Source organism: Hyalella azteca, unplaced genomic scaffold, assembly GCF_000764305.2.
Source record: "Hyalella azteca isolate HAZT.00-mixed unplaced genomic scaffold, Hazt_2.0.2 contig104, whole genome shotgun sequence".
Taxonomy (NCBI): Eukaryota; Metazoa; Arthropoda; class Malacostraca; order Amphipoda; family Hyalellidae; genus Hyalella; species Hyalella azteca.
The window spans coordinates 111,424-124,342 of NW_025930465.1; the positions used below are offsets into that span (position 1 = coordinate 111,424).

Sequence of the window (12,919 nt, forward strand, 5' to 3'; positions counted from 1 at the left end):
TTATTGCCTTTCACTCATTCAGATTCCAATAACTCTTTGTTGGTGTTCTGCTGAACACATTAGCAGAACAATTTCTCTTATTCATGATTTTGTTTTACAGCCCTCTACATCTTATGCACACTTGATGTGTTCGTAAATGTGGATAAGACTCTGAACTCTGACTCTGAAGACTCTGAAGAAGTTTAATTGGAATTATGGGCGCAAACCGCTTATACCGTCGTCTATTTCGAAGAATTATCAGTATAAATGGCTCATTTCCCAAATTCTAAATGTAGTTTACTGAATAACTATTGTCATCAGTGACTATAATGACTACTATTTATAGACAAGTGTACAATAGGCTGTCGATGTACGTTGCTAAAATTCGCTTGATTTCGTGCACCTGGATTAAAACACGTTTAACTTAAAATTAAATGAAAACGACTTCGCTCACTTTGTATGAGTTAAATTACTATCTGATAAGATAGGGACAAGCAATTTATTGCATTGAAAATGTGGGGATAAAAAAGTTGTGATGAGGGTTTCTCCCAAATTTGGTTTCTATTTCAATCATAGGGGTAACCTGTTGCAGGAGAAATATTAGCTTATATTTCTGAATATTAGCTTACTTTTGAGGCTCATTTAATTATCTTATTTACTAATGTAATTCTGTTATAATTTTTTTTTGCAGGAATATAGTGCAAATATTTAGAAACTAATCTACCTCGTACGTGATTCCTCGATTTAGTTTTTTTCGTGTTTGTTTTATAATTTCTCGGGACTAACCGGCAAGCTTTTTGAGAAGTCGAAGTTATCGGCCCCTGTATCATATGAAAATTATTGCTGGCCGCTTGTGAGACAATAAAACCATTATTTGCCGTTTTGAAATCAATGGAAGATTATACTGAACAAAGTTCAGCGTCCAATACTATTTAAACTCGTTTTGATGAAGTCTGAAGTGTTTTTGTGGATTTTTTTTTGACGGCTTGAAAAATCTGCTGGTTACTGTAATAGTTCAAATACCCGATGTATTGTAAGGTACTGTAGAGTGATTTATGATCTATAGCCTGTGCAGTGATTTTTGTCTGAATTATTGAACAATCTTTCTTGAAGAACTCATTGACTTTATATTTTTTATCTAAAAATACAACTTCGGGTGATCTTTTTTTTATCTAAATACATGTATAGGCACATGGAACTGGAGATAACTCGGAAATTATTTGTGTTCACTTTGTGTCAAGTGATTTATCTTTGCTGAAAACTGCATTTGCAATGTCAGCCGAACATAAAGGTCAGCGTAAGGAATGACTTCGGCTTCGGGTTGAAGTACAAGTGAGTTGGAAATAAATATGTTCAGGCAGTGCAGGAACGAAAGTATAATGTCCACCCCACATTTTTTTTTCATATGAATCATGTCGACAATATGTATTTACTGTAAATTTTTTTGTGCACGCTGTGTATTACAATTTCATAGCGGCTCCTGATAATCTACTTGTACTCAATGTATCGTCAAATTCTGTAATTCCTTTACGTTGTTTTAAATCTCGTGTGATTTTTGACTTGCATTAATAAGCTTGAAAATTTTAGGGTACTCAGATATAACGCTCCAAAATTACAAGTGTTTTCTGCATAAATAGGCAGGTAGTTTTTCTCGAGGCTGCTGCGAAGTCGACGGGTCGACTTCTTTTGATGTCGCATTGCTTCGAGATTTCATGAAATACCAGCATTTCCAATAATGCGTTTGTATCGCTGAATGCTCCTGACTTTAGTCGTCTTCTACCTGCTCCGTAATATACGTACTGAGTATCTCACCATGCCAATCGCCGATGTGCGTTAATGCGTATATCATATTCAGATCCACCTTTTGCGGTTGAGCAATAAGCGAAACATTTGCGCTACAGCGTGCCCAAAAGTTGGGATTCTGGAGAGCTCGAGTCAAATAAGCATAGATAGAATTTCCTTCTAAAAATAAAGTTGAGTGGATAGTCTTGTGCTATAAACAACCTCCGCAACATTGTGCCATTAATATAAAATTTACTGATTGTTTTTCTCGGCCATTGGCGGGATAATAATTTATTTTTGTGTTTTTTTCTGCTCAGGTATGGCAACAGGAGATGTTGCCCTCGGCAACAACCTCATCAACAGCAACATTACCAGCGATGGCAGTCATAACATTCCTAAGAACGGCGTAGCCCAGAAGAGCGCCACCTACCTAAGCAACGTTTGCCACCTAAATAACAATTGCAGTAGCAGCAGCAGCAGTGGAAGCAACAACAGTAATCGTAGCAGTATATGCAGCACAGTCAGCTGCAGTACTCAGTTCCAACCCCAGTTTCAGCAAGCGCATTTCCAGTCGCAGTTCGTCCAACAATCAGTAATTGTTTCTCCCCCAATTCCCGAGTTTCGTGACGCCAATAACTACTGGATGGACCAAACCCGACACATCATCCGACCAAAGCCAAGAAGGTGAGTTACACGAAATTTTTCCGGGCTCATTGTCGTTTTTTGCGGTCGTCGTCCAGGCTTTTAAAAATGTGGTAACCTCTTCGGATATCACTTATATTTTCGCGTTGAATAGTCTTTTAATTGTTTTCAAGTTGAAAATAATTTATTTAAATTAAATTTTTGAATTAGATACCAGTATTCTCGTATTCTCGTTGTAAGTTGGAAAGAAATAATTGCTCTGCATGTGGCATAATTGATGGGTACGCGCATAGTTTTTTCCATTAGTTGCATTTGGAATCATTACTCATGGTTCACTAATTTTTTCTCGGATTCCTACTCTCATGCATAATTTTTTTTGCTGAACTATCCAATTATTTTTTCATGATGGAGCTAGAGGAAACTCCAGATAGTTTAAAAAAATCGCAAAAAACTTAGCTTAGCTGCTCAGTTTTATTTGTTCGGCCTAGCTGAAATAATTACATCTACAATTCTACATGCAAATATGTGCATTTTGCGCTTATTGAACGCATGCTCTCGTTAAACGTTCGTATTACGGAACACGTGCAGTGCTTGCCAAGCAGGTGCAGCAAGAAATCAAGCAGCTGCAGCAGCTGAGACGGTAGTAGCTGGAGCAACAACCTGCGCAAGCACAAAACTACCCGCAGTCTCAATCTTGTTGTGCCCAGAGTCGCAACTCACTCAATGCCTCCTCGTCCTCCACGACGCCTCGTTTTAATTTTGTCTGCTCGGTGTTGCGTCTTTTCGTTTTCTGTGTCGGCGAGATTTTTGGCGTGTTATTTTTTGTGTGCCGCAAGGCCTCGTAAAGAAAGGAGGGCGAGAGGCGGTAGCGGCGCTTATGATTACCATCCCTGTGAGGCAGGCCACCTCGCTACCGTGTGGCTACTGTGGCACCTGTGGCTACAACATCCTTGAAGGACTGACGGCCTCTCTGGCCAAGCTTTTTCAAATCGAGCAGCTGCCTCTCGCCTTGTGGCTTATGCGGTGTTGGATGCGCAATACTTTAATCGCTGGACAACCAAAGCCGATTTAATCAATGTAATGAAGTATGATATGGACAAACATTGTTCAGTCTTAACGTCGTTAAATCTGGTTTTATGCTGATATATAGAATTTCTTAGTTCACAAGTTCATCGTGTTTCTTCCATTTCTTTACGACGTCTGTCCGAGCTCGTAAGAGACATTGTTGTTGTCCTTGTTATGAGGATTAAAGCAGAGTTTAGCTCCATTCAGCCTCTTGGCAAGTTGAGTTCCTTTATCGTGATAATGAAATCAATACCTTGCTTTATGGCGAAATTTAGCTCCTCGACCGTTATGATGGAGCTCTACATTTCAATGTTCAGCAATAGTTAGTTTCATTTGGCTCCAGTGACTTCATTCACACTTGACAATAGATATTTACCTCTCATATCTATGTGCTTTTGCGGCTTCTTCCCCTTCCTTATGATATTTTTATTTTCAGGTATTTTTTCATTTTAGTCTGTACAGTTTTACAACATAAGAAAAAAGTTAAGACAGAAGAATTGTGAGCAATAGATAACCATGTGCATTTTTGTGGTCGGAAAGCCGAAACACTTGGCTTTATACGAACGAACTATCGCAGCATATCGGCTTGATCCATCAACCAAAGAGCTTCAGCATCGAGATCTTGCCTAGCAGCTTGGGAGCCATGCAATCAAACCCTTGTTAAACTTAAGAGCTGACATCTCCACCTAGCGCACCTCGATGCATGAAAACTAACTTGGGATTTGAATCTGTATATATATAGCTAGCGCTCCTCTATTGCAACTGACTAAAGCAATGACGAGTGTTCGTACAGATTGGACGTTGCCGACTACCGTAATGTCTCTGCAAATCTCCGTCCTTCCCTACGCATTAGAAAAATAAATTCTGCATAATTTAATCCATTACTTCTCAAGGGTTAGCGATTTGAAACGGGAATGTCCTGATTATCCTGATTATGTCAATGAATAGAAGTTTTCATTAATCCTGAAAACTATTCATCACAAAATTCGTTCACTAAAAAAAGGACATCAATTACACGACTCACAAATGTGCCTCAAGATAAAGCTAAGAAGCTAATCCAAGTTTGCTAAGAAAATTTGGGCATCAAGCAGCAGAACGTTCCTTCAGTAACAGTCAAACTTTCTTATTTCCGTCGTTGATCGACTTGAACAGCGTGCATTAAGCAAAGGTAGGATCAACGTAAGTTTCTTAACACCAGATATCGATATTAGGTTGGACATAAGCTGCTTTTGTAGATACAACATCTTGCATTCTGTTCGCCTGATGCTGGCTGGACCAAGCGGCATGGAGCCCGGTTCCTCATATGGCACCTTGCCAGTTCCAGCCTGACTGCAGGCGATCAGCCTGCCGGTCAATAGACGCTTTCATCTCCCTCTCTCACTCCATCATCAAACCAAGTATATAATTGTGTTCCAAATTGACATGCTTATGATAATTAAATCTCTAGCTAGGTGAAATTCAAGAATATCACTATTCATCTAGAATTCAAAGAGTCGATTTCATCAATAGAATCGTGGAGAGCAGCAGAAGCGTTTCTCCTTCTGCCAGAGCATCTGTGGAATGTAGATTTCCTGGTAGCCATATTAGTGTTCGTTGGCAAAAACTGAGGACGCGGCAGCTACTTCAGAATGGGTTGAGCTCTGCTAGGTATTGTGCACTGTTGTTGTATTTGGCTTTAGATATTGCGGGGGAAAACTCTTCGTTCATCACGTTGGATAGGTCATGTAGCGTGTTCGGTGGCGATCGTGCAGAGTAAGAAAGTTGAACCTAACTTAGTATAAGATCAAGAGATAATTTTGCAAAGCAACTTAAATTTATTATAAAATTCATGTGACTTCTTGATTTCAATTCGCCCTAGATCATAATGTGAGCATATTGCAGAGGTGAGATGATCTGCGTGAATTACGATGCATGTATCTAATCTTTACCGCCTTCATATTTTTGCTCCGGTCTGAAATAGAATTATATTGTTATGCAAGTCAATTTTAATTAATAATCACATCTGTATTTTTTTAATGTACTATAGAAACACGCTTAACGCTTGAAATTATTTTCTTTCTCGGTCTTACACGTGTCCCATGTAAAGAATATTTTCTCTTCAATCACAAGCTACATCACTGTTTGATGAAAACGATTTACGCTCCAGAGTACAACGGAAAGCGAGCTAATTGTTTTGATACGTGCAGCTAACTTGAGCGAGCTCGTGATTAATTTTATCATTTACATGTATGCTTGGAAGTCACATTCATGCAACTTTATATTTCCTAACAACTCTTTACACTTGTAGCATGAAAATTTAGATGACTTTTTTTTGTGCGTGATTTTAATTTATGTGTTTTGTTACATCTAGTGCTAGTGACATATGCTTATTTATGAAGCGATAACAACTTGCACTTGTTTTTCTGAATTTTCATGATATATGTAGACTTACGTTTTACTGCAGGCTTTTATATCTGGTTGAGTCAGGCACCGTACCCTAAGTACATATTTTAACATTTCATATGATGCTATTTAAGGGTTGATGGCATCGTTAGCTTGGTAATCTAATTATTGATTTAACTAAAAGTAAAAAAGAAGACCAACCAACTTTCATGGAAGTTTGAGTGATCTGAAATAGTAATTGCGAAATTAACGCAATTAAAAAGTGCTAGCATTCCACGATGTAACACTCTACAGTGTAGTTAGTTCTTTCGTGTATTGCGCGTGAAATGTAAAACTTGGAGTCTGATGCGGGATATTTTAGGTCAATTCATGGATTGACAGCAGCGTGAAAACCAAGTTCTTACCATCCGTCCATGGATGCATATATCGTTCAGGTAGGTGGCATTGATAATTATATAAGCTACTTGAAGTCACGTGTGATCGATTAAATGCTATTATCTTGTTTTTTTTTTCTATATCTGCCCTAAATAAGTTCCTGGTGAGTAAAATATAAAGGTTCTTAAATTTGTTAATTAGAGTTTGACTTGAGTTTTCCTGTGTTGTTGGTGGAATGGTTATTGTGCATCACTTTCAAGTTACAACCTATCGGGACCATAACTTATTTCACAATAACGATAATTCTTTAATAACATTCAAATTTTTTACCCAATGTTTACGTCAGATAGCACGGTAATTATTTTGCCTATATACCAGGCGTCAATACTTAATTGTTAGCGATATCAATCGGGATTTAGTAAATGCTCCAAAAATAACCGTTGTCTGCCTATACAGCTTTTGTTCTTATTCTATTGTAATTATATTATCTCAAATTTTTTTCTCGATGTTTTAGAGAATAACTTTCAGTGTGGAATAACTTTTGCATCTGTATTTCCCTCTGAAACTCCCCTTAATGTTGGATAGTTTGTGTTTCTGAAAAGATTTTTCATGGACACTTGCATGGGACTAGCAGGCGAAGAACAATTTCGCTAAGCCGTATTGCTTCACGAAGCAGCTAGTGTAAAATGTCATGGGGATAAACCTATAATTTGGGTGAGATCAGCTACTAAATATTCTCACGAAGAGTTAAAATATCGAAAAAAATTTTCAATTATATTACAACATGAGCTGGAGTATAATTTTCCATGCCAGTGCATGGAAGTTGCAACTAAAAATTTGTATTATTTTGCAGTATATGACATAATTGGTTACATTCAAAGTTCAAAGTTGTTTTTCTCTCTTCGAAGGGATACGAATTGACAGATTATTGAAGAAGCGCTGCAGGAGCGACAATTATGGGCAGTTCTCTGGGGGTACGTGCATGTTGAAACGTGCGGATTCCGTAATTGCGAATTCGTTTGTTTGCTGATGACTTGTGGTACGGCATCAGAGTGTCGCGCAAGCCAGCGTCCAGCACGTCCGAAACTTCGACAAAATCGGAGTCGCATCGTCTCACGATGATGTTAGTTTCTGCCTAATAGCAAAATTGTTTAATTCTCCCTCTGGTTCGTAGATTTATTCTTATAATATATTGATAATTCTATTGTAGTAGCCTATACGTAAATCGTATTTGAATCTAAAAATTTCCCATCTACACTGTTTAAAGTTAATGAATTTGCTACACTCCAGGACTTGCAAATGCAATTTTTTTGTACGAGATTAAATTATTATAATAATGTTTGTTGTTGATATTTGCTTCTTCGCAGAATATCTTGGTAAATATTTTTCTTATTCAAAATTCGAAGTTTTGTAGTTTACCTCAAATCATTGTGATGAATTTTTAGCCAAGTAATTGAGAACGCAGCAGGTGCTCCCGCCTATATGAACTAAATAACATTGCGATGTTCCTGCTCTGTGGCTGCATGCCCGACTTATGTGATACTTGCTGCGAGGGTGCGGCCGGCTGCTCCATACAAAATTAGTTTCGTTGATTATTATCTATCAGCGACTCAATATCCCGACAGGTTATCGTTTTCCAAAAAAATCTTGGTTTGTGAGCCGACAAAGCCGGTCGTAAGGCTGAAGCATCCACTTTTTACTTGCTGCGAGTGGAGTTAGGATGAAGCTTCATCATGATTGATTCTACCAGGTTTCTAATGAGACCTGCTCTGTACAATATTATTAGATGCTCTCAACCATGGTCAGATGCCTGCACTTCTCTACATTTTGTGCGAATAACACGAACTCCAATTTACGTTTTTTAAATTAAATTTATTTTAGGAGTTATTTTGCATTTTTCGATGAGTTTAACGACCATGCTTGCGCGGCGGACTACGATTCCCTGTATGAAGACTGCGAGGAATGATCGTCCTGTTAAATAAACGAGCTCCACGTGCACACATGGCGAATATTTGATGCCAGCGACCGTATGGTACTTATTTTCACTTACACTTCCAAGTCATGAATATATTCACTCATTTCCGTAAAATTTAGAAATTTTTTTCACTTTAATTCTTGTTGAAATGCTTCTTCTACCAATTTAAATTATTTGTTCGAGGTAGAATGTATGAATGAATATAATGACGCGTTTATTTCCATCCTTGGTTGCTTATTGATCTCTCAATTTTGCCTCCTCACCATAGATTAAAATTAAGTATATATGCGGTGATTCAGTAATAGCTAGTCATTGAATGTGTTATTGGAGTAAGATTTCTCAACCTATTTAAGTGCATGCCACTCCTCTGCTGATAGATTCTGTTTTGTTTATTTTTCAGCGATCTCCTAAGTCTTGTTGCAATTGGATTAAAATTTAGTCTTAAATGAAAAAATGTGGATTTTTTTGCCCTGAATAACCGTTAGTATTAAGATTGAAGCGTTCATTTGTAAGGTATTTGCCTTACAAATGCACCGAACAATGCATCAAAATATTGTGACTTTTTATTCATTTAAATCTTTTACAAAAACGAACTGGTTATTATCCAGGTGTGGTCATACATTTAATTTGAGCTCGGACAGAAAGTGTTGCCAACTGGGCAGAGTTGCCGTCAGTTTTCCTGACCTTTCTCCGAAGTGCTGCTGGCCGAGGCGAGGTTCGAACCACATGCGCGACGTATTTCACATTCCACTCTTCACTTGTGCTTCCGACAAGTTCTGCGAGAAATAATTGTTTTGAACATCATTGGAGTTTATTGTTCACCGATGTTACAGATTTTATTTTTTTTTTGCAGTGCGTTTGTCTGTGTTGTATTTTTGATCAGCTGGCATATTTTTTCGATATAAGGATAATGCCTGTTTATAGGTCCATTCTATTTTAAATTCGTTTCAAACAGTACAGTCCTTATAAAAGAAAAACTTTTAAATTTATGACGAATACAAACCATAATAATTTTTTAAATGGCATTGATTTCCTCAATCTTCAAAGTTATTAAATTTTTATATTATATTTTTTACTTTTTGGCTCACTCCAGACACGACAGAAGAAACTAATCGATCATTTTAATCGTTAAAAATTATCTACATTCTACATATTCATTCAACCTCGTATCTTCTTCGTTGGATGCACATTATATGCAGTACAGCGATAACATTTTTATGCTTAATAATTTTACGATATTTCTGCTGCTGCGCGTACAAGAGCGCGGAGAATGCGTCATGCTATAGCTACTCTCAGCGACCGTAAGAAAGTTCGAGCTGAACACATCGTAATCCGCCTAAGATTTAAGATAAGGTGCAGGGTCCTGGTCGCCGTGTAACACTAAATGGCTTGCTCAGCAGCCACATTCAAATGCCAACGTCATGCAATCAGGCATCTCTGCTTAACGAATGCTCGCCTGGACTTTCTTCGGACGGCGATGAATCAGGTACAACAGCTAAACTCGTGCAGTTTATCCGGCTGCTGCTGTTACAACAGCTATTGCAGCTGATCTACCAGTTGTGAATGTTACAAGACCTACATCGCTGCTGCTCCAAGCATGGCCGTTAATACGGCGATGATGTATATATATGATATATGTTGGTCTAAGGACCTGTGCTATATAGAGGCTATGGCTGCCCCAGCACTAGCTTATATGCTCTAGATATTTCTCTTGCTTTTAAATTTCGCCTAACTTTTGATGTAGCTAAGTATTGTACTTTTAACGGAGCTGTTTATTCAGCTGCTCCGGTTGATCATTCTTCAACTGTTATTGTAATGGGATTCATTATTTGAATCCGTAATGTTAATACATGTAAATGGACATCTACCTAACCGATTTGCACCAAACTATCAGTATTGCCTGGTTAACAATAACAGAAAATTCTGGTTCAGTAGATAGTTTATGAGTTTAATTGGTGCCAATTGGCTCAATTTCATTTTTTTCAATAGAAAATTATGTACTTTTCTTCTTCATATAAGACGCCGATGGACATAATTTAATTCTTCTGCCACACATGTGTGAAATCGACTTCCTACATTTGCCACTGGTTAATATGTACAGGTATGAGTATCTATTTCTGTTGCGTTTAATATATTTTTTAATGCTATCAAAGCTCTTCAGTGAGCAACATCGTGTTGAGACAGACTCGATTGGTCGACTAATCCTTCTGGTACTTCCTCACATCAAAATTTGATCCTGCCTGTCATGAAATTTTTCTTGCTAGTCATAATCAGTCATAGCTTGACTGTGTCAGGAATACCGCATCTCTGTGTCAGGTACACTGAGGCCCTGTGTCAGGTACACTGAGGCCCTGTGTCAGGTACACTGAGGCCCTGTGTCAGGTACACTGAGGCCCTGTGTCCCACTGTCATGCCGCATGGTCGGTGCGGAATGACTGTCAGGAATACCGCATGCCTGTGTCAGGTACACTGAGGCCCTGTGTCCCACTGTCATGCCGCACGGTCGGTGCGGCATGAGTGTCAGGAATACCGCATGCCTGTGTCAGGTACACTGAGGCCCTGTGTCGGGTACACTGAGGCCCTGTGTCAAGTACACTGAGGCCCTGTGTCAGGTACACTGAGGCCCTGTGTCAGGTACACTGAGGCCCTGTATACCACTGTCATGCCACACGGTCGTTGCGGCATGACAGTGTCAGGAATCCGCATGCCTGTTTCATGTACACTGAGGCCCTGTATCCCACTGTCATGCTGCACGGTCGTTGCAGCATGAGTGTCAGGAATACCGCATGCCAGTGTCAGGTACACTGAGGCCCTGTATCCCACTGTCATGCCGCACGGTCGGTGTGGAATGACTCAACACTTGAGAGGACCTCGGTCGCTGCACCGCAGGGCACGCGCTGTGTTGTACCTTACATTGTGTAGCTTGCCGTATAGCGCTCGTCTCCTGAGCTCCCATTCTCAGATATTGTGGGTGACTGAAGCAAATAGCTTGAGTGTTTTGCATTTAATGAATTTGCTCCATGCCCCTTTCACGATGAATAATGAGCACTGAATTAAATTGATGTATTTCATTCATCAAATGGCAAGAAAGGGTTTTTGAATATCGGAAAGGTATGCTTATCAGTAGGTGATACAATTTTTTTTTCATTTTCTCCTGCTGTGAAATAACTGAAATTTCTGCGAAGTTATCTGTTAACTTAAATAAAATATTTTTCAGCTTTCCAGGTATATTTCATAGGTCGGTAATTAAACGGAAAGCCAGTAGATATAGAAATTGGAGGGCGAACTTGATTAGAAGACAAGGTAGGAACAATTTCATGCCGATTATATTTTATTTTAACTGTGAAAAATATGCACTACAAACCACACAATATAAATGAATTTTTTGGAGCTATCCTCTATTCGAGTATAGCGTTGAGCATGACGTAAGGGCTGGGTGCTGTAGGGAGATCATAGATTATGACGAGGTCGGAGCGACGACGCGCTGCGATGGGTCCTACAAAGGTGAGAGGCAATAATTCATGCGAGCGCTCGGCCAGTATCGCTAAAAATTCCCCGTAAAAAGAGAGCAACCGAAAAAATTCGTCCTCAACAGAAGCGGCGATGCTGCGACAAACCGGCCTAGCTCCCTTGCTGCTCCTGCCGCAGCTTGCTCGGCTTGACGAGTAAAGTTCTCTGTACCGCCCTCACTCTCAGAGCACAGTTCTCTGTACCGCCCTCACTCTCAGAGCACAGTTCTCTGTACCGCCCTCACTCTCAGAGCACAGTTCTCTGTACCGCCCTCACTCTCAGAACACAGTTCTCTTTACCGCCCTCACTCTCAGAGCACAGTTCTCTATACCGCCCTCACTCTCAGAGCACAGTTCTCTAAACCGCCCTCACTCTCAGAGCACAGTTCTCTGTTCCGCCCTCACTGAGGGTCTCACTGTTCTCTGCCTCTGCCTGAGGGCCCTCATTCTCAGAGCACTGTTCTATGTACTGCCCTCACCATCAGAGCACAGTTCTCTGTACCGCCCTCACTCTCAGAGGGCAGTTCTCTGTACCGCCCTCACTCTCAGAGCACAGTTCTCTGTACCGCCCTCACCATCAGAGCACAGTTCTCTGTACCGCCCTCACTCTCAGAGGGCAGTTCTCTGAACCGCCTTTATATAGTCACTTACACTCAAAGTACGGTTCTTGCATGGCTTAGCAGCAGAAAATGCATGGAAGAGCAGCATATGTCACAAATTTTTGTCCCGAGAATGAGCGCGTATAGCAATGTACGAAATGGCAGCGCGGTGATGAAACCCTCTAGTATTGAACTGTACTCATACCTGTTAATTTATATAATGGACATGTACTCACGTATTTTAGCTAGAACAGGAAATATGTGTGCTCGGAGTCAATATTTTCCAGAATTTTCATCGACTTTTACGGACACTGGATGTTATGATCTTAAGCACAATTAGATCAGAGCTGGATACGTTGTGTTGATGATCGGGAAACTTACGGCTGTTGATAAAACGCATTCAGTACAAAAATCTTCAATGTAAGGTGATCGAAAGCAGACGCAACAAATAATTGTGGACCTTGCTCTGAGTAACTTAGCTTGCTGTTAAACAGCCTTTTCCATCTTGCGCCTGTTCTGGTTATAGCCACATAGTTTAGATGCAATTTTTAACGTACGCGGTGACTACAGCTGTATACGATTGATAACAGCTGTACGCGAGTGATTATATC

General features: G+C 39.7%; 1 protein-coding gene across 2 annotated transcripts in view; it reads left to right on the forward strand.

Moving 5' to 3' along the window:
• The first annotated feature begins 668 nt into the window (after positions 1-668).
• Positions 669-12,919, forward strand: part of LOC108676527 (ankyrin repeat and BTB/POZ domain-containing protein 2) — a 64,737-nt gene continuing 52,486 nt past the window's right edge. The window contains exons 1-2 of one of the 2 annotated variants that reach the window (XM_018164614.2): positions 669-1,311; positions 2,079-2,445. In XM_018164614.2, the coding sequence (XP_018020103.1) occupies positions 2,081-2,445 (365 nt within the window). In that variant the 5' untranslated portion in view covers positions 669-1,311; positions 2,079-2,080. Of the gene's footprint in view, positions 1,312-2,078; positions 2,446-5,896; positions 6,285-12,919 lie in introns of those variants that run through there. The other variant, XM_018164615.2, reaches the window with a different exon arrangement.